This window comes from Pseudopodoces humilis, chromosome 17 (assembly GCF_049639895.1).
Source record: "Pseudopodoces humilis isolate 2021_Gansu_Grassland_sample_001 chromosome 17, ASM4963989v1, whole genome shotgun sequence".
NCBI classification, from domain to species: Eukaryota; Metazoa; Chordata; class Aves; order Passeriformes; family Paridae; genus Pseudopodoces; species Pseudopodoces humilis.
Window position 1 is genome coordinate 10,433,017 of NC_142216.1, and position 22,394 is coordinate 10,455,410.

The 22,394-nt window shown below is 43.3% G+C and overlaps 1 protein-coding gene across 3 annotated transcripts in view; it reads right to left on the reverse strand.

The window, feature by feature from the left end:
- Positions 1-387: 387 nt before the first annotated feature.
- FNIP1 (folliculin interacting protein 1) overlaps positions 388-22,394 on the reverse strand; it is a 65,584-nt gene continuing 43,577 nt past the window's right edge. For 2 of the 3 annotated variants that reach the window (XM_014253155.2, XM_088063455.1), the window contains exons 7-18: positions 22,112-22,195; positions 20,954-21,025; positions 19,982-20,117; positions 19,246-19,447; positions 18,780-18,865; positions 12,439-12,585; positions 9,969-10,138; positions 7,232-8,654; positions 6,709-6,877; positions 4,848-5,045; positions 4,394-4,509; positions 388-3,595 (exon numbers count right to left, since the gene is read on the reverse strand). In XM_014253155.2, the coding sequence (XP_014108630.1) occupies positions 3,517-3,595; positions 4,394-4,509; positions 4,848-5,045; positions 6,709-6,877; positions 7,232-8,654; positions 9,969-10,138; positions 12,439-12,585; positions 18,780-18,865; positions 19,246-19,447; positions 19,982-20,117; positions 20,954-21,025; positions 22,112-22,195 (2,882 nt within the window). In that variant the 3' untranslated portion in view covers positions 388-3,516. The remainder of the gene's footprint in view (positions 3,596-4,393; positions 4,510-4,847; positions 5,046-6,708; positions 6,878-7,231; positions 8,655-9,968; positions 10,139-12,438; positions 12,586-18,779; positions 18,866-19,245; positions 19,448-19,981; positions 20,118-20,953; positions 21,026-22,111; positions 22,196-22,394) is intronic. The other variant, XM_014253156.2, reaches the window with a different exon arrangement.

The window sequence follows — 22,394 nt, forward strand, 5'->3', positions numbered from 1 at the left end:
AGTGCCACATCCAGTCTTTTTTTAGAGACATCCAGGGATGGCGACTCCACCACCTCCCCTGTGGAGACAATGGCTTTCTGCTTATGTTTGTTTACCTCACAAAGTCAAGCACTGGTACAGAGGATCAGTACCTACCTTCCATTTCAGTATTGCTCTCTGGAGGCCAACAACATTCACAACTGAAGGGACAAGTTCAATCACAAATTCCTATTTGAAACAATTAATTCCTTTCAAGACCCCAAATTAAATGGCTGCAGCACTGCCAAGTGCCAGAATCAATGCCCCAAAATGGGGAACTGACAGGAGACAGGTGTCAAATGTGAGATGGTTCACACATCCATAGACTCATAGCACATGTCAGAAAAGGGACACAAAAGGTACCAGAACTAAACTGACGTACTGTATTTATTGCACAAATTTCCCCTAAAATTGGGAATGGTTATTATAATACAAGTGCACATCTTGGGAAATATATACAAAAACAGAAGAGATAACAAGTATGTACATTTTACCCAGCATTTTACAAGTACCACTATCTAAATAATTTAGAGAAAGCAAAAAATTGTCATAAAACATCTCTAAGAACTAATAAGGAAAACATATGCGAGGTGTAAGATCTTTTCTTTTAAACATTTTTTTTGTTCTTAGCAGCCCAGTGTTTGCCAATTGCAACAAAATCAAATTTGCTTATTTGTGTTCCTAGTACACTTAGGTTTCAGCCAGAAAATTAAGACATATTAATAATGGAGATTGGGAATAGTGGAAAAAAGAAATCAAACATTAGTTTTCTATTCACATAAAAGAATCATGATATATTTAAAAAGTCAATGCGATATCCTGTAAAAATCCCTTTTTTGTATTATTTACCAAACAGACATATGTACCACATTGTTCATGTACCCAAGAAGTTAACTCACAGGAAAACTTCCCATCATACAAGGGTTTTGGTTGTGTTCTGCCCACAATACTGCTGAGAGGTGGAGAGGGTGCTGCCATGCCAGGAGGGACTGGCACTGTGGGAGGATGATGAGGAAGCTGCATCTGTGGCTGCTCTGTCTGGGACTGACTGAACACATCATTAACACCATTACCGGGTGGTGTTGGGCAGAGGGCAGCAGAAAGTGCCACCTCCTTCTCCTCTCATGTTAATACTCACTGCAAGCCAGGCAAGGGCCTTTCTGGAGAGTCAAACACATTTCAAAGTGACCCCAACAACGTGCACAGTAATGGCTCAAATGAGGACCAGTATTCTCCTGTAAGGATCATTATGAGCAGTCCTGGAGGATGCCAGGGTGAGGGTACAGCTGCCCAGCTCTCTGGGCATGTGTTGTGGATTAACTCACCCAGGGAACCTCCCAAGGCACAGGCAGGAACCCTCCTCTGCCAGCCTCAGCAGCACAGACACTGCCAGTCATGCACAACATGGTATCCTAACTATTGCCTATACCACATAGCCTAGCAAAGAGTTAACCATCCATGTTCTGAGTGCAATCCTATATTTCATTAGAAATGTGTTTACACAACTGGGCCCCTGTTTTGTGCTCATTCCAAAAGTCAGATGTAATATAACTGTGTGGCAAAGAAAAGGACATTTAAAAAATGGGAGAAACAAATCCTTGGATCACATATTAAACATGAGGCTTTCCCCTGCAGCAGTCAGTATTAGATTTTATACAGAAAAGAGTTTCCAATGACACTGCCTCTATTAATGTTGGGGTCACTTCCTAATGTGGAATCAGTCCTACATGGAAGGGAGGGGTGGGCTTGCTATGTAGATCTCCCTGGAATAGAGTTTTAGGTGACAGATTTTAAGTAGTACTGAAAAATACTCCACGTGAATTGTGGCCCCAGAGAAGGAAGGGAGGAGAGTTCTGTCACTGACAGAGGTGGGGCAGGGGTCTCTCTTATTGTTTTCAAGTTTATCAAATGGTTAAAATAGATTTGTACTTGAAGTAACTCTGCAAACAACAATAGCAGGCGTGTTGTACTATTGAAAAGATGATTACAGAATGATGTATTTATAGAAATTTTATAGAGTTTAGCGACCAAGTGAATGTGTCTCCTACTTGTGTGGATAATCCATGAATTTCAATGTACTAAACCTAACAGATGAAAACAGAAGCTAAAAACCAGCAACATTAATTGGCTGCTATGACAAATATGCAAAGCAAAGCCTAGAATGAAGTGTGCAGTTAAACTGAGGTAGTAGAGCCTTCAAAAACATAATCCACCTCCCATTGTCTATTTACATTACTTACACCAGGTTGGGTCCATCAGCTACTCATACAGCTATTGTATATACAATGACAAACCAGTGATGGCTGAGTAAAAGAGAAATGCTGAGAATAAAATAAACAACATTTCCTGCTGGTAATTACACAAGTGAGTAGAAAAGGGATTAGAGTAATCTGCAGCAAGGGTATATTTGTCAAAAAATAATTTGGATATTACTACATTATCGTGTAATCAATGTTCATTTTTTTTTTTGTAGAACGGTTTTAAAAAATGTATCAATTAGTTTCCTGAGCAATTAAGGGCAATAGTCTACTTGTTTTGTCTCCAATGCTTTGGTACAATTATTTCTAGCTCATTATTTCAATAGCTGACTGACTGCTGTAAAAAGAATATGATGGTCCAAGATTATATAGATCATAAAAAAGTTAGAGGTAATTGTCATGTCATTCTGGGGAACCTATGGGGAAATTTCAGCCAACGTTCTCTTTAGGTTATTTTTGTTTTTAACATTTTGATTAAGTTGAGGAAGGAAAGCATTGTTTAATATAAAGCAACATTTAAACATTATAAACATTTAATACTGGTAACAGCATCCAGCCAAGAATCTCCCATCGCTAGTTTGTCTGTTGGCCACTTCCTCCATTCCTCCTGTCACCCTCTGTCCCCCACTATTTTGTCTTCCCAGGAGAAGGATCATAAATAAATTCTGTAGTCATTAATAAGCTTCTTACAAAAAAAAGCCAGGCCCCGCTCTGTTCTTCCTCTGGGAAGTATCCAGAATTGTACTATGATGTGAAAAAGTAAAGTTGTTTACAAATCATTGCAGCTTGAGAATTACAGATCCTAACATGATCCTCATCAGTTGAAGCCTGGCTGAAGGCAGCTGCTCTCTTGTTCAGTTTGTAAGGGGTGATGGCATTGTGTATTTCTCAGAGTAGTTCTTCCTCCATTTCCCAGTATAAATCACAGTCAGCCATCGTGGCAGAAACTGCTAAAAAATGCATCTCATCTCTTCAGCTTTGCTAAAATCTCCACTTTCCTGTGGTGGAAATCTTGGGCTTACTCAGTTTTCCTTTTTCCTTTCTTTATTCTTTTTTACAAATGACCAAGTAGGAGAGGAGAAGTCTCCAACTGTTTGCACACTGTGCAGTCATATATGGAGGTGCTGCAGCTCAACAAGCAGTTTGTTTTACTTGCTGCAAAGAGAAAGGAGCCAGAACAAGTTGTTTTCCACTTTGTTTCCAGAGAGGCAAAAAGTCAAAGTCTGTGGCCTCTGGCATTTTAAAGTAGAATCTGGGCAACATATGGAGAGTGAGTGCTTGCTACAGCTGCCAGCAAGGGGAGGTCGCTGGATTCAATCCTGAAAGGAAGCAGAAGAGCCATGTTCAATCCAGCCTGAAACATCACTGGGCTGAACACGTGTCAGAGCCCACACTGCCTGCTTGAACCCCAGCACTTGTACTTGGGTCATGAGCTACACACTGCAGCTGCCAGATTGTTCCTCCCACCCCTCCAGATGTGCCTGCTCCCACAGTGTCAGCACTGCCTGAGCTCTCACTTGTCTTGTGGGTTTTTAACTTGGTGAGGAAGCAGATGGGGAAAGCAAAATTCCTGCCTAACCTCAGAGGAAAGGGAATAATAGCTGGAAGACACAGCATGGGAGCAGAGGACCAGCTAAAGCTGCCATGTCCAAAACATGCTCTGTGTGCCTTCCTGCTCACTCTGTACTCCTCTGCAGGAAAACATACTCAGAGCCTTCCTATAAACACCCCTTAAATAGCTCCTCTATCCATACCCCACACCCACAGAGAGGTATTATGTGCCTTACATGAGACAGAGAGTGTCTCCTGCCATGTAGGGAAAGTCAGTCTGCAGGAATAAGGTGCCCCATGTTGTTCAGTGACAACTGACCAACTAAGAAGGGAGTTTGATAAGCTCCAGAGTGCTGAGCCCATCTTCCTGTCTGCAGGGTAGACAGAAAGGTTGGGGGATCCTTGTGACTGAGCAATGGCTAAGGAGAAGCCTGAGGCCATGGGTAACTTAGGAGTCCTGGTCCCATGTAGTAATCCATTTTGCTCTGCTTAGGAACAAGCCCAGGCAGAGGGTGTGGCACCAGGACACCCAAGGTAGCACTGCTGGAAGAAGTTTGTGACCATACCCCAGCACCACACCCAGCTCCTTGACATGGACTCTCATCTGGCCCTTGAGATACTCAGACAGCATCTTGCTTTTGAAGTAGAGCTCCTGCAGCCGATCTTCCAGGTGCATCACACACTAAAAAGCAAAGGCAGTTGTGTCAGGGAGAAGACAGAACCAAACCAGAAAGCACAGATCCCATACCCCTGTTGACTGTTCTGTGGTCATGTCTAGGTGAGATATTCAGTGGCAGGACTTTCATTTTTTGAGCAGAAGCTTTGATTACATGTTAAATCAAAATTAGTGAGGCAGCTGTTTTGATTAGTGACATTTCAATAGGCATCACAAACAGCTGTACCAGAAGTTGCACTGGCTATGAATAAAAAAACCACTATGCAGAGCCTTACATATCTTTAACCTGTGAAGTTAAAGGCTACTTCAAAACCATCGCTCTCGTGATTTCCATTTAGACTTACAAAGTTTGGAGATAAATTATGCTTGTAAAGCTGAAGAGTGGAATGAAGCAGGTTGGAGACGAGACTGGAGACTAACACTTCTTTTCCTAGTTTATTCTCAGTCATTCGCCTCTGGCTACTGGCCACTTGCACCGTCCATTTGTCCGTGTCTGCAATAATGCAGACAGCTTCTGCAATGGGCTCATCCAGAACAGGGTGCTAGGAACAAAAAATGAAGAGCAGAACCCTAAGAATGACAAATGACAGCAGTCTTTTCACAAAGCTTTGCCATCCTGGATAGCAGGACACCATTGCTGGATAGCAGGATAGCATCCCAGACACTGCTTCTCCTAAAACATGTCTGCCCACATTGCATTGCATCCATTAAATGAGGGGTTTTGTGAGCAAGGCACAGTCTTAGAAGGATGATGGCTATTTTATCTTCCCTTACAGGCTTTAAAGCATGTCACTTGCTGACAGTTACATCTTTTGATATTTGATATAAAGAGTTCTGACATATCTAAAGTGTATTTTAAACTCCTAAAACTGAAAGCACCAAACATCCAACTTGCTGTTTAGCGTGGCAGTGTTAATGAGGTCAGATTATTCCCAGCTGTTACTGGTTTTCCTTCACGGGAAGCCAGCAGAGGGAGTTAGGAACCAAACCTGTGCCTTGCCATTCCCCCCTGCTGGTGCTCCACCTCTCGAAAGCCATGAAAATGGGTTCAAAAAAGGGAGTACTTGGACACTCACTGTCCTTCCCTAAAAAATTTTCTGTGCTGAACTGTTAGCAATTATCTGCTTCCAAAGAGTCAGCAAGAACTTCACACAGGCAGACTAGCATAAAAATCTCTCTCAGGCTGTATTTCAGACACGTCTGTGCCACAGCAGCAGGTGCTTCATACTGCTGCCTCTCTCACCTGAAGTTCAATTACACTTCCCAATGGAACGAGCACTCAGGGTGCAAGACTCATCTCCTGTCGGGCTGGGCACAGGGTAGGGGCACAGGCATGCAGAGAACAGCTGCAGGTCTAATGCACATTGTTAAAGTGAGAAGTAGGGGAAGGGGACTTTTTGGAAGATCTCAGGAAAGTGGCTGTTAACCAGTTTGTTTTTCCTTCTTCTCTGAGGAATATACTAGACAGGAGCAGATGTCACACTTTCAGTGACAGCCTGTTTTCTTTCCTGGTAAAAGGGGGAGGAAACACCACACTTCATAGTCATGCTCCAGTTCATCTGGGGAAAAACTGTTGTGGAGAAGAGGTGGTCTCCAAGACATCAGAAACATGATCTTCAGACCATTATCTTTACATTGGTTTCTCCTTTTCCAATGAAGACAGTGCTATTGGACATATGGAGTACCTAAAGAAGGAGCAATGTCTCCAAAATACTGAGCATTCGTGATGGAGAACACATTCTGCTGCACCAGCAGCAGCACATTGGTCAGATGTGCAGGGATAGAGGAGGGAGCAATGGGAGCTTCTGCACCACTGCAGAAGGAATCTGTGCCCAGGAAGAGAGGCACAACCTCAGCACATGGGCCTGTTTAACATCATTCCATGCTTTGGGGACACAACCATCAGCTGCCAAGTCTACAGGAGACAATGATACAGCCTAGCACTGAGATCCATCTTCCCAGGGCACAAGCCTCCCAGCTGGCTTCAGTGGGAGTCTCATCTTTTGTGCTCCAGATTCGCAGTGAAATAGCCATGTTTTTCACATACATTAATTGAGAGAGGAGAAAATATTGGTGACCTGGGACTGGAGAAATCTGACAGGAGCTGTGACAGGAAATATTTCCACTTCCAGCAGGTTTGTACGTTCACAAACATTTATCTTTCCCTACTGTGAGAAATACATTTACCAAATATAGCTTAATTACCTGCACAGCATGAGATAAATCTGACACCAAACAGTGCCTCAGCTTTTCATCACTTCCTATTCCTTGCAAAACAAAGTCAGGGACGTAAGATGAACAGTAGCCTCCTAGTAAGGATCTTCCAAAATTAGCAATACTGGGCTGGACAGAGTTGACTTCAACTAATTTTGACCTGCAAGAAAGCCATATCAAAAAGATGTACAACAGCAAACAGCAAATTCAGATTACAGACGTTGCCTACTTTTTTCATATGTCTTCTAACTTGAAGTCAAGCACTTCTAAAAAAAGTTTACAGTCAGCTTTTGCAGTCAGCTTATCATGGAAGCAGAGAATACAAGCCAAGATCACAATACACCATTAGTATATTTTTCCAGACCACAGATCTCTCAATATCCTTTTACAACCAGCAAGCTCAGGAGACACTTTTCCAACCCCTGATGCCAAGTTAGGCTACAGTCCTCCAAATACGTGACATGAGAAGAGGTTCCATCTCTTTTAGGCTCTGTTAGTGCTGAACAGTACTTACCCAGGGAAGGGAATCTCATATTCCTCTGCCCAATCTTCTTGCTCTCCTCCGTAATAGTTACTGCCCAGTCTAGTTAGATCATGGCCTGTATCCTCACTTTCACTGTCACCCAGGGCACTATCTGAACTCTCATTTCTTGGAATGTCCCAGTCAATTCCTGGGGCAACTTTTTTCTCTATGTTTTCTCTGTCCCCATGGGGGATGCGAACAGAGATTTTCTCTCTTTGGTCCTGCTCATTAAAGCAGTTTTTGTAGGTGTCTTGTTGAACACAGTCCATAAATTTACAAAATTCACTAGGTGGTTTGCAAGCCTTTGTACACAGCTTTTTAGAAAATTCTAAACTACTGTTGTGAGCAAGAAGGTTTGTAGCTGCTTGCCCTGGAATATCATCAGTAGTCCGGGTTTCAACTGCACTGTCATCAGTGAAATATTCATCAAACAGACTCATGCTCTCAGCACTGTATGGGTTTGGGTTCCAGCTCTGATGCTCACTAGCAACTTGAGGAAAGGGTTCAGCTGTACCACAGTCTCTATTTTGGTCCTCAACAGTTTGTTTAGCTTCACAGTTCTGATCAGCAGACACTCCTGCCTCTGCTGCTGGCGGGCTGTGATGCCTGGCAATTTGTTCCACTACTGCCTGACTTCTCAGTTCAATGTCTGAGTCAGGTGACATGGAATCTCCGATGAGGAAAGTCACCTTTGTCTGAGCCTCGGCAGCGCTGCATGGAAACGTGTCCATGAAGAGCTTATCGGGTGGCTTCTTCTCCACAGCAACCCCGGGTGTCCTTGTCCCACCTCCCGCCTGGCTGCCCGGCTCCAGCACATCCTCACTCCTCCACGTGCCTGCCGCTGGCTCCAAACAAGATTCTGTCCCCACGCATTTCTCAGGCGAAGCTGACCCTGTACACACCACAGTCTCTAGTTTGGTATCCAGGCAGGGCCTTGGTTGTGTCACATCCACAGCATCTTCCTGGCCTTCAGGAATGATGGTTCTGTTCTCATCTGAAGAAGAATCTAGCTCTACCTTAGGAGTGCTTTGCATGTCTTCTCTCTCTTGCTGTGCAACACCTTCTATGTTCTGTGCGAGGGAAACAGGACATTTGCAATATTTACAGCTGCAGTTGGGAACTCTCATCTCTTCTGACTCCGTGGGTAGCAAGTTGCCCCTGTTTTTGTGCATTGTGACAAGCACATACTCAGACTCTTCCACTTCTCCTTTCTCCAGTGTGGTAGTGATAACAGTGCCAGGCATGACGATGGCCTCATCTTCCCCGTTTTCCAGAAGATGTGTCTCTTGAAGTTCAGAGCATCTGATGAAGTAAGTGAGGAAATAAAGCAATCTCTGGACCAGGTCATGTCTTTTGCCAACCACGACCGTTTTTGCTAATCTCACAGGTGATCCAATGGCCCCATAGAGGTCACCTAGGACAGGAAATTAAACACACAGTTATTTGGCATCTTTGCAATAAGCTATTCTTCTAAAATTCTTCCATCTGTTGGGCCAGTTTTCAAAGACCAGGTCTAAAAGAGAGAAATACTAAAGCAATAATTACAACAGCTATGCTGTATTTTGTTTTCAATAAGAGAATCCCAAAGATGCTGTTGGTATCATCTGTTAGGTGAGCCACTGGTCAGGGGGACATCTGATCTCACACATCAGGGAGCATTCACACCACCTCACTCCAGCTTTGGAGGCTCATCTCCTGGGATCCTTACAGCCATGGGAGAGAGGAGGCATCTGTGCTGAACTACCCTGGAGAGTCTGGAAACTGGACTGGACTTTTACCCACAAGAGAAAGCTGTAAAAGAAACAAACCTATGCCAGGAATGAGGACAAAATGTGACTATGTCAAATGTATGGCTGAAGCCAACCTCCTTCTCTTCCCCTCCTTGAGTTCCACTATGGGTTGGATGGGGTGCTCTGGCTGTACTTGAGTCACCTGGGGAAGTGCCTGTGTGTTCTGGAGGTATTAGGGCACTGCATGACTGCAGGGGTGAGGGGACAAGGAGTCCTCTCAAAGGCCAGCCTAACCACAGTGGGTCCCTCAAGTCACATGAGGCCTGAAATCAAATTTTCTTGCCAATCAAATTTTCTAGGCCATTCCTACCTGTACAATAATAGGACAACCTCACAAAACATTCTTTCCCTTCCCTAATCAAATTCCATGAGACTATGTGTGCAGATCAGGACAATCTGACCTCACCTGCTCTTCTCTACTGGGCAATTATCAGACAGTATGACCAGTTACACCAGTGACTGGGCTCTGAGACCTTCTCTGGGGGTTGCCAAGCTATGACTTCATGTCCTGCATCACTCTGTTATATTAGAAGCATGTTCACTTTTGATCAAAAGATGAATTTTCTTGATTTTCTCATTCCAGAATGAGGTTTAGTGATAGTGGCATCCCACAATATAAAAGCAGATTTTCCTTGTAGGAGGAGAAGACCAGAGGAGGCCTGGAATCCTCTACCAGCACCAGAGCAGGTGACCTTAAGGGACCCAACATAGATGACTAAAGAGGGCTTTACTTTTTGGCTAACATTTTGTAATGGATAATGTCTTAAAAACTTAAGAGCATAAAAAAATACAGTGACCATCTCTAAGCTTGAAACACACTTTTGTCTCTTACCAAAAAATAAATAACCTGGGAGGGGAGTAACAAGCATCATAAAACCCACCTCATGTGTTCCCATTTATGTAAAGCTGCTGGGGGTTTAGAGGGATTTGCCACGTACCGAGCTGAGCCCACAGTGGGTTGTAGGGATGAGTTTTGGCCAGCATGTCCACACTCTGGGAAGAATGCTTCTCCAGGAAGATTCTTATGGGTGGTTGGCCATTGGGCATGACAGTGGGGACCCAGGCCAGGTGGTTAGTCAGCACTGCAGTCAGCAAAGCTGGTAAAAACCTGAAAGCAAAATGTTCAACATGGCTTTTTTTTTCCAGATAGCACTCAAGATGTTAAACTGACAGCAGCTCTAGTCTATATGGATCAAGGATTAAAGAAAAAGCCTGACAAAATCAGCAGAGATCATCCCTTCAGTCTTGGTTCCTTTGGGAGAGAAAGGGTGGCTGGACCCTCCCTCCCACCCTAGCAAAGAACTTTTAAATATGTGTTCTTTTATAGAACACGTATGTAAAGTAAAATTAAATATTTTAACTTTGTGGCATCTCACTGTTTGGCAATAATTATAAGACTTCCTATTTTTCAAGTTTTATGTCGTAAAACATTTCAAAACCAATTTATTTCATTCACTATAAGAAAGCAGTGACACTGTGTGGCTCTTGTACTCCAAGGAGATCCCAAACCCTTAAGACTTGTGCCTATGGATGAGAGGGAAGACTGTTGTTACCAAACCTGTAAAATAGCTGGGTGCTGTGTTCTTTCACGAACTATTGTGCATTTTCAGGCCATATGGCTGCTCCTTTTTGAAAATAACCCCTCCCCAAGTTCTGTAGCTCAGACAGAGAAGTTGTGTTCTTACGCTGGCAAAGCAGTTTTCAATGGCTAAGCAATTAAGGTGAAAAAGCCTTCCTGAAAAACATTAACTACCTGATTTACTGCAATGATAGACATAGTTTCTGCTCTGTGGAGTTTTCCCAGTCAGTTTTTTCCTGGCAGGAGCATAGCCCAGGAGGCTCCACACACTAACACATGGTGCTGGTGGCCACTGTGGCTCACGTTTGGGGATGAAGAGCCAAATGCCTCAAAATAATGTTATTTGAATAATTTACAAGCATCAGGAACCCTACACCTTCCATGTAGCCACACTAGAGACAGCTAAAGGAGGAGAAGAGATTTAAAACTAGATTAGGAAGAATAAAGGGCATAATTTTTCTCTGGTTTCTATCACTTAAAATCTTACTGTATTTAAAATAAAAAAAACAAACCCAAATAAATGACTATTTAAATGTAACCAAGATGTACAGGACTCAGAATTGATCAAAGGAGACAATCCCAGCAAGGAGCCTCCAGTGAAGCAGGAACTGATCTCAGGAAAATACATTTGCACTCATCACAACTCCCTGCAGTTTCTCCCATTGCCCTGGGGCAGGAGCGGGTGGACCACAGTGGCCACTGTCACCTTCCCATCAGGGGAGAGAAGAGATGACAAAGGTAGTGGCAGAGTTGGAGGATGGGAGCAGCAGCCCCTTCCCACCCTGCAGGGAGAAGTGACCCTAACCAAAGATCTGATCTGCTAGTGCAGATCTACATTTGTGCTCCTTTTAGGACTTGAATGGAGACAAATCCTTTCCTTTTCCTTTCCCCTTTCCTTTCTCCTTTCTCCTTTTTCCTTCCCTTCCCTTTCCTTTTTCCTTTCCTTTTTCCTTTCCTTTTTCCCTTCCTTTTTCCTTTCCTTTTTCCTTTCCTTTTTCCTTTCCTTTTTCCTTTCCTTTTTCCTTTCCTTTTTCCTTTCCTTTTTCCTTTCCTTTCCTTTTTCCTTTCCTTTCCTTTTTCCTTTCCTTTCCTTTTTCCTTTCCTTTCCTTTTTCCTTTCCTTTCCTTTCCTTTCCCCTTTCCTTTCCTTTCCTTTCCTTTCCTTTCCTTTCCTTTCCTTTCCTTTCCTTTCCTTTCCTTTCCTTTCCTTTCCTTTCCTTTCCTTTCCTTTCCTTTCCTTTCCTTTCCTTTCCTTTCCTTTCCTTTCCTTTCCTTTCCTTTCCTTTCCTTTCCTTTCCTTTCCTTTCCTTTCCTTTCCTTTCCCCTCCTTTCCCCTCCTTTCCCCTCCTTTCCTTTTTTTCAGCATCTGCTCACAGCTGGGGCCTGAGGCCAGAGAGGTGAGTGAGCACTAATGAGCACAGCAGTTCTTTAGTGGCTTTTTAAAATTATTTCAGGTTTGAGAGCAATTTGTGGTCTGAGAGTATTACAGACACAGCTCTTCCTGAAATGTCTAATCCTGTTCATCATATGATAACTGATTCTGAAAGGTAGGTTAATGCATTTTTTAAGGTATCTTCAACCCGTTCCAGACATCCACACACATCACACACTTCTTATGGACATCTTTCAGATGTTCAGCCTCTATCAAGATTTACAGGATTATGGGGAAGCAGGAATTTAATGAGATAATTTCTTATTTGTTTGAAAAATAAGGTATTTATGTGCCTTTTGATCCTTTGATTACCAGGATTTTAACAAATTATTTAAAAATTGGTTTGAAATTAAAAGGCACAATCACATATGAAATATAGAAACTAAAATCCTCCATACTGATTTTTAGAAGCATTTTCCATCAAGAAAGTGAACTCCTTCATGAAGCGATGGCATAGCTGGTTCTTCTCTGGTGTCCCTGACATCATGGTGAGCCAGACAGGCTCCCCAATCCGTGGCATTGTGTAGAGATTGCAAATAGTTGTTCTAGAAAACAAAAACAAAGAATCCAGGAGGTTAAAGAAAAAAAAAACAAAAAAAAACCCAACAACACCCCCCAAAAAAACCAAACCAACCAAAAAGAAACCCCAAACAACAACAACAAAAAGTAGAAATCCCAACTTAAAGGAAGTTTAAGTTATGTGCAACATTTAGATCCAGCTATCATTTCTATCAGAAACAAAATTTCTCATAGCAGCCATTATCCAAACTGTGTTGTTCATTAAATAGTATGAATTCACCCTTTAGCTCTGAGAGCTGAACCTCACAGGTTCCTCCTGCATCCACCTGACTTCATCCCAAACACAGCAACATTCCCTGTCACAAGTCAAGAGCTGCCATGCTCTGAATGCAGAAGGAATTGATGATTTCTTCTTGCTGTTTCTTTCTGCTTGCTCTTAATTTCATTTAAAACAAACATCTGTTTATTTATGACTAGGACAAGATTATATGTATCTGACTTACAAAAATAACTTTACTTCCTCCTTGCTTTAAAACCTTAGTGTATCTCCAGGCCAAACCTACCCAAGTGTGGATGTACAGAGCAGGAAACCAATTCACATCTTTAGCCTTAAATAGAGAGTATGAGAGTCAAAGTGACCCTGTGGCTGTACCTATTACACACTCACCACATCCTTTGTAACTCTACAGAGGACAGTAAATGTATGATTAAAAATTGGCTTTGCAGTAAAATACCGGATTAAAATCCCTCAGATTACTGTTAAACTTCTCTAAAATATAAACATGGTATAGCTTAAAGTACAAAGCCAACCTTATGGGAACCTGTATTTTTAACACAGTAAAAATGTAAGCCTGAAAAACCCAAAAGGACATAGGAAATGACTGATCAATTCAGGTTTCTCCCTACCGAATGCACTACTTTTTCTAGTAGTATTTTTGTTTTAAAAGGCAAAGATATACATTATCTCATCATCCCTGATTTACAAAGATCTTCTATGGATCTCACAATCTCAAAATTTATGGGTACTTTCAGAAGCAAAGCTGTGCACACCAGGCAGGCAAACACACTGGAGCAGCAGCTGCCAAATGTTCCATGTTTTAGTGTTTGAAGTGAAACTCCCAGGAAGTGAGAGGTGCAGGGCAGCAGCAGCACAACACATCCCGCCCTGGTGCAGGGACTACCCGGGGAGGAGGGAGTCACCCCCCGGTTACTGGGCACAAAAGCAGGTGGGTGGTGACCCCAGAGCTGCTCCCCAAAGGGCAGCAAAGGTGACTGAGGTCACCAGGGCTGCTCCAGAAGGAAGAAGGTGAAGAGCCAGTGGCATTCTCTGCCTTACTTTTCCTACCAGTTTTCATCAAATACAAAATCCATTCTCCATGCTCATGTTCACAACAGTCAAAATCAACCTTGTCTTCTTCTAAGGTTAGACTTTCAAATCCTCCACTGACAGAAGCATGGTGAGAGCACCACAAAACAGTCAGTGTGCTGGAGAGGGGGCCAGCTGAGTTACCTCTGCACTCTCCAGCCCCCAGAGGCTTCGCTGTCTGCTGGATCACTTTGGAGCAGCCTCACCAGCTGCTCCATGTTACCCTCTGCTACTGGTCCTGTCCTAGGAGGACAGCTCAGCCTGGTGACAGATCTGGGCACAAAGTCCTGCTGCCTAGACATGAGTGGGGCACATAGCCAGGGACACCAGCACTGCCTCTGGGGCACCAGAAGCTCTCCAGCAGCACAGTCTTGGGGTACTGGAATTTCATTCCTCTGTAGGGGCAAGCTGGGACTGGGGTGGGGTATTATTAGGGAAAGCTTTCTGTTCACAGGCCATTAAATGGAGTGAATGTTAAAGATGCCCCAAAACAAAAAGAAACTTCAAGTCTAGGGATCTCAAACTCAAGGAGTTTCAAAGCTCAAAACAAGTATGAAAATTTACACCCCCCAGACACAGCTGACCTGAGAAGCTGAAGATAAACAGCCAACTTAATGTAAAATAGAGCTTATTTCTCCATCCTATGCAAACTAACCCAAGCCAAGCCTCTTGCAGCCCGGCTGTTTTGAAAAAAGAAACTACTTCTGTACTAAAACCAATATATTAAAGCACTTGTTTTCGTTGAAAAGATAGCCTGAGTCTTGTGATTCGTTATTTACTATTCTGGTAACCCTGGCTGCATCTGCAGCTGATAGTGTTTCCTCTGAGCCAGATCGGATTGCCCTGGCCAGGGGCCAGCAGGCATGTGACTGCAGTGCAGGGAACCCTCCTCACCAGCCAAGGCACCAATGGCACAGCGGCCAAGGGCAAGGATTAACTGCTTCACAGCTCTTCAACCACCCAGAGAACCACTCTCCTGCCAGATAGCAAAGGGCAAAAACGAAAATAAAACAAAAAACCGACACGAAAAAACCCTCCTCAAACACTACAGGGAAGTTAACTGGATTTTAAAAATAATCATTAAAAACCCATCTGGCCCCTTCTCCTCCTGGCCTGCGGCTGTGCCCCCTCCCCCACTCTCCCCCCGCCACACCAACATGTGAAGGAAAGCTCAGTTAATGAGACTCTGCTCTTTTGAGGGTTCCAGTACATTTAAATTGGTTTATATTTGGAAACGCCTCTGGGAGGCTGAACTCTAGCCTGGAGCTTCCAGGCACCTTGGCCCCAGCCATGCAGCACTGAGCACAGGGGCCAGAGGAGCCCCTCAGGAAACACCTTCACATCTCACAGGGCTTGAGAGCAAAAAGGAAGCCCTGAGCAAACCCCACCCAAATTCCTCTGGGGTCTGCCTGCCCTGTGGGAACAGATGGCACCACGGTGAGCAGCGCTGCTCCCACAGATAGCACGGCAGGGCTGCTCCCTGCTTCACCCTCACCCACATACCAAAACACCTTGGCCTTTGGCCTCAATTTTAGTACCAATTTTCCGTACCAATCCAAGACATCTTTCCTGGTGCTGTACAAACCAAACAAGCCAGATAGCTCCTCATGGATGAAAACATCCTGCTGCAACCCCCTTCCTCCCCAAGGAAAACGCGCTGAACCTCAGCACTGTGCCCCCAGGGCTGCTCTGCTATTTAGGTGCCACAACATAATGGCAAAGAAAGACAATAATCAGTAGTTTATAAAGCTAAATTCAGATGCATTTGTTCCCTATCCTCATTCCTTCCTTCCAAAGATGATTTTTTCCTTAAAAAGGAACAACAAAACAATGGCAATCCCCACTGCAGCGAATGCAGCAGTGGGGCTCCCCACAACTCAGTGCCCATGCTGGCACCACTGAGCACAACACACCCCCCAGTTCACAGCAGCATAAGCTGCTTAAAAATTACAGGCAGAAAATAGCATCAAGTATGTCTGCCAGAAAGCAGAGAGGTGTTTTCCCAGGCCCTGAGACCAGTGTTTCCTTGCTAGCTTGCATTTGTACCACACAGGTATTAGTCAGATGCATAATCTGTGTTATCAATGTGCTGCGTTGGCTTCAGGTACTGGGGGAGCCGAAATGTTCATGCAAGTACAGTAGCTTATTTCATAAGTCATGTGTCTGCACAGCTGACATCCACAGAGAGTTCTAAGCCTCAAAGTCAAGTGTTAATAGCTAAACCCACCAGTGCTTTAGAAAATTAAAAATTACTGTAAAGTGACTAATGATGAAAAAGTAGGCCTGGGCCTGGGCACCAAACTGATGGGAAATTTATCAACAGCCTCCATTTGCAGAAGCAGCCTGGGCCTTCGAGAGAAGGCAGCTTTGTTTTTCCCCAGATAAGACAAAAAGAGCAAATGAAGGCTCTGTTTTGCTGCCTTCTCCCCCTTCACTACCAGCAGGTAAATTCCTGCTGACCCAGCTCCCTTTTTGCAGGCAGTGGAGTGACCTACAGCTACAGCCCTTTCCCTGCAGACAGGGAATCTGGGGGGGGCATGCTACCTTCCCAGATCAGCAGAGCAGCACATCCCCCCATGCCCATTGATCTGAGGTTATTCTAATCACCAGACAAGTGCACACCAGGTATTCTTGAGCACCTCTGAAAATCTGGAGGGTTTAAAGAAAAACAAACAAAAATATATTCTCCTTAAAACCAACCAGACTGCAATGAGTTAAACCAGCAACAGGATTACATTTTAGAATCACCAGCCCACTGAAGTCAACACCCTTCTTCCCTCCAGCACAATTTGCTAAGAGGACAGGAATCAACACAAGTCTCAGGTTCACCAAAGGACTCATCTCCTGACTTCCCCGTGACTTCAGTGGGAAAGCAGACACCTAAAGAGATAATAGTGTCCTAAATGGGTTTGCTGAACCTGTGCCAAAGCATCTTTGCATCCAGTCTTTGGTATTTAAATACACCTCTCTCTTCTTACCAGACATATCCTGCATTGCTTTGAAAAGCAAGGGGGTCTTGCATGTCACAGAAAAGAGGATGACACATGCTCTTGCATGTCACAGGGGCAAAATGACCGTGCTTAGATTGGGGGCACCAGCTGTTGCCCACCTCTGAATGCAATCCCTTAAAAACCCCAACAAAACTCAAAATTGCTGAAAGCTGCTGCCCCAAGAAATTAATTTCCATGAAATTAAACTGGATTTAATTTACTTCATTACACTATTAAAGAGCAATATTTATATCACCATGGAAACCTATGCATAAAACTGGTGGTTACATGCTCCAAATGCTGTTTATGCAGTGGCCACATCATGGGAATGATCCCAGCTCCTGGTGTGCAGTCAGTGCCAATCCACCTGTGTCCACTCTGACCATGCTTTCTGCCTCAGCCTGACCACAGCAGCCTTCCTCATGCCATCCCAGCTCAACACTGCTGAGCATCCCTCCAGGAGGAAAATCCAGTACAGGGGATTTGTTTTGTGTTTCCAGGGTTTTTTTTTTCCCTACTTTTGACTTGGGATAGGTGCCCTTCCCCAGCCCTCTGGAACTGTTTAACTTGGAAGGACAAAGGAGAACGGGCAAAGGCCACTGAGTATATATCTTCAGGGGGAATGTTCTGGGGGGAAGGTTTGGAAAACAGCTGGGGAGCTGCTGTTAACAGAGGGTGGGAAGGCATAGAAATGGCTCAGGGAGAGACCTGAGAGGCAGAGCAGAGCTGTGGGAGTGGAGGAATCATCGTGGCTGCTCTGAGTTGCTGAACATGTCTCAGGCCCCTGGGCAGGATCAGCGGCTCCCAGCAGTCATGAGTTCTCTCTGCTCGCTCTCTTGGCACAGCTTATCCTATCCACCTCTCACCACAGGCCCACGTGCTCCCTCTTTCTTGCCTTCTGTCCCTACAGGACATATCCTCTGCCTTTCCTTGTGACTGCCTGGAGGTGAACTTCTGAAAAAATTTAAAATACACCATGCCTTCATCCTGCAGTGCCACCTAATCCATGGCATTCAGGTGGAAGTGGAATTGTAGAAAAATAAGTGAGCCCTCAGGATCCTTCTCTGTTCAGTAAAACACATCCTGATGTCAGAAATTTCTTTTTATAACATCAGAGCATTGTCTCCAATAATGTCTCTAAAACGTAGCTCTACAGTGGTTGTAAAAGGAAGCACCCTGCCACTCCCATCTGAGAGGAGATGAATCACTCTAAACAGATGGATTTCTTCTTAACTCCCTCCCCATGACTTCAACTATGGGAACAAAATACAGGTAAATGCCAGGGATGTGCTTGTATGTGTTACTTTGTATAATAACTGTTGAACAGAAAGGCTCTGCAAGTACCAATAGCCAGAGAATACAGCACTGCATTTTACTGTGGGAAAATACAGCTCTTCCTCTTCCGAGCTGATTTTCTGAAACACCTTTAGAGCACAGCTTAGAGAGGGGTGAGCTTTGCTCACACATCAGGACAATACACACTACAGGAGGATTTCCCTAACAGTATACTGTTATAACAGCAGCCACAGTCAGTAATAACAGTATTGCAATACTTTTCCCCCTCCTGACAGGCCACAAAAGACCATTTAAGAGGTCACTGGGATGTTCCTCATCACCTAAAGCACAGAAAATCTTGAACATCTGTGTCCTGTTCACACAGGACTGATGTACACACACACCTGGAAAAATCCAAAAACTCAGATGCATTGGAATAGCTTGGTATCACCAGTCCTTTGCTGTATTAACTTTTGCAGAACACTTTAGACATTTTAAGTTACTTATCCTGCACTAAGAAGATCCTTCTAAAACAGGCTCAAGTGCTTTTGAAGAAAGAGATATAAAAGACAGGACACATATGGCTCACCTAAACTCATTTAGGGCATCCACAATTCTGTTATATGCCAAACTCCGCTGGCTGGCATCAGCTGATCTCCGACTCATTTTCATGGCCTTGAAAACAATCATTAGACAGATAAATAACACAGAGCTACAGAAGCACAGAAAATGGAGAACCAAGTCATGTGTTTGACTTAATCTTTCATTCAGCTGATCATGCAAATAATTTTTTTAAGTGATAAAGTGACAGTCCAAGTGCCAGCTTTCCCATCTGAGGGAAGAGCAGGTGAGGCACATTTGCAGCTTCTGCCTCTTTTGTGCTTATCACCATCCAAGGCATAGAAGGGGTCAAAGTTTTAACTGCAGTGATGCAATTCCCACACCTAGCATCAAGCTGATCCCACTAACTAGCAACAGCAGTTAGAAATTAATCTGACAGGGTTGGGAGAACATACAGCAGTACAAGTGCAAGAAGCCAAAGCAAATGTGTTTACCTGTTCTATTGCACTCTTCAGTTTGTTCATGTGACTTTCAAAAAGAGGGAAGTGTGAAAAAAAGAACTCGTTAAATTTGTTGTTTTCATCTTCATCTCTTGAGAGTGAAAAAATAACCCCAATTGCTATCTTTTTCTTCCTAACAATTCCTGGGTTTGGACCAGAGCTGTCATCTGACAAGCTGAAGCTTTCATCCATGGACCTTGGAGCATGAACAAAAGGGAAAGTTAATGTAATCCACTGCTTAAAAGTTGTACCTTGGTTTCCCATGTAATTCAGTTCTTCAGCATTTAACTTCAACAAACACCTTTTGCTTGCATGTGTTATCAAATCATCATCTTTGATAACAACCTCTTTGTGATATTTTTACAAACAACTATTAATTGCTTCTGAAATCACGGAAGTCTAGAACCAGATTCAAACTGTTTGTAGGATCAAAATATGGTATTCCAGTTCTCTCCCATCCCTGCCAAGAATTTGTATTTTGAGTACGATTTTAGGGCTTCTTATCCTCAAAAATACAGCCTACAGATTTACGTGTTGCTGAAGGCTTTACAGTTAGTGAAAAAACAATGAATGTCATGAGGAAAACAGAGACTAAAAAAGATCAGCCTGACTTACACCTCTGTAAGTATCCCACTGAAAGCATCAGCAAGAGCAGATGTACATATGCAAGAGCAGAATCAAGCTGACAACGGTGTATGGGCAGCAAGCAGCATTTCAATCCCCAGCTCACCATCGAGGGAAGACCCCATTCTCCAAGCTGGTCGTCTGGCTGCGACGCCAACGCCGCTGGTAGCTGCTGGCACAGCTCTTGTTAAATGAGGAGCCCGGAGATGGAAACGGAGTGATGAGCAGACTGCTAAGAGATGCTGCAAGAAAAAGAGGAATAAACATCTTTCCAGAAGAAAGAGGATCTGGAATAGAACACCAGCAACTAAATGAAGTCCCTCAAGATATACTGGTGTTGCTTCTCAAGTGCCTTCCCTTTTGCTTATCTATGTTTCTAATATAAAAGTAACCAGTTTATAATGACATTAACAAGCCATACAAGCACGACAAGGGTGGGACAGTCCTGCTGATTTACATAATAGGCAATGCACAGGATGCACCTTGTTCGGCAACCTGAGTATCAGGAAATAAATTCCTTGTGTAAAGGAGTAATGTTAATCACATCCTTTAACAGCCTTTACAATCCTAACCCAAGTGTCCAACATCCTGAATTCGGAGGGAGGAAAGGGGTGTTGTTGAGGCCAATTCATGTTTTAACATTACCATCATAGGAACACAGAATCACAGAATGATTTGAGTTGGAAGGGATCTGAAAGCTCATCTCATTCCATCCCCTGCCATGGGCAGGGGACACCTTTCACTAGACCACGTTGCTCCAAGCCCCATCCGACCTGGCCTCCTGGATTTGGAAAGGAGTAAGTAAGTAAGTAAGTAAGCAAGTATTGTTTAGAAACGCTGCAAGCTCATTTCAATGTTTAATCTGCCTTGCTTTTTTGCACTGTTACTGTGAGGTGCCCAGTACACACCCTCAACACATGCACCACCTGGACCTATACAGAAAGGTGTCATTAATGTCACACAGAGCAAACCAGAACAATCCCATTTCAGCACTACTTCATGATGTGCAGAGATCTCATGACAAATATTACTGAATATTTTTGGAGTTTACAGGGTTAACACGTGGAACTGCCATTACCAGATCTTGCTATACCGCTGTCTCTGTCCTCATTCTGCTCCCTCCCAGGCATATCCATAGGGTTGCTATGAACTGGAAAACATGGAATACCAATTAGCAGGGGAATGTACAGTTCCTTTCTTGTTTGCAGATCTCCATGTAATTAATGAAACAAAAACATGCTCATTAATTCAGATCAACAGCACTGCACAAGGCCATCACCAAGAAAGGCTGCTTAGCTGAACAAACCAAAACACTTACCTGAGAAGCCTGTATGTGTTTTTCTCAAGTCTATACACCTATTTTAGTGCAAACTAAAACTAGGACTTTATTTCTTTCCACAGATAATTTCCAATAAAATTTTATTTAAAAATTTATTTACCAAGAGCATGTTGGTCACATCTGCAGTATTCAGTGTATAGGCAAAAATCCACCAAAACTCAAAAAAACACAACTTCATTCCTATACTCCAGCTTTCTCAGGTATTATATGTGTGTATATAATGTAAAAATATATGTATATATAATATATATTCTATATAACAATGTGCAATATATTATACATATACAATGTATATGTGTAAATGTAAAATTTTGAAATAAAATTTTAAATTTTGAATGCTGTCCTGAAGAAATTGATACTTTTAAGTTGTGAGCAGTGCATTGGTTGTTCAACTAAGCTGTAAACTGTCAAGATTCATAGTCTACATATAGACAAGATCAAAGATGTGTCAGGCTCAATAGTCTTTAAATGTGATATATTTTACAAATATGTGTGTGAAATAAAGCTACTCAGCCATGGAAATAAGACCCAGCCATTAAAAGCAGGAAATGTCCATTTTGAATTAATCTAATTTAGCTGCAATTTTTACAGTTTGGTTGAAACCAATCCAGATCAAAATAGCTTGATGTAATATTGTAAAATTGCCATAAATATTAATTCCATATTTAAATATTTAGGTTTCCAAAACAAAACAACACAGACAATCCCAAAGAGGACTACTGAATGCCCGCTGTCCTCTGGGAATTTAAGGAATATATCTGGAAAGATAAGGGAGCAAACACCACTGTCCCTTTTTTCTTTTTTTGAACATGAGATCTTATTTGCAGGGCTAAACTACAAACCCACACAGTTTGTCACCCCAGCTAGACTAGCCCCACAGCACAGCACACCGCAAACCTGCAAAGAAAGAGGCGCTCCGGATGAGGCGGAGCGGACCTTGCTCTGAGAATGCCCGCCTGGGGCTGCAAAGCTGGGAAAGACCTACATGGCAAAACGTAAAATACACATCAGAGAATGAGGTTAGTAAAGCACAACAGTCCATAGGGAGGAGGGGCCAGGGCAGGGAGAAGGTTTAAGCCAACAAAAATGCAGAGTAACACAGGCAGGAGAACAGCTCTGAGGCTTTACCAGAATGCTGATGCAAGGATGAGTCTCACAGTTGGGCTATACAGTATTTATA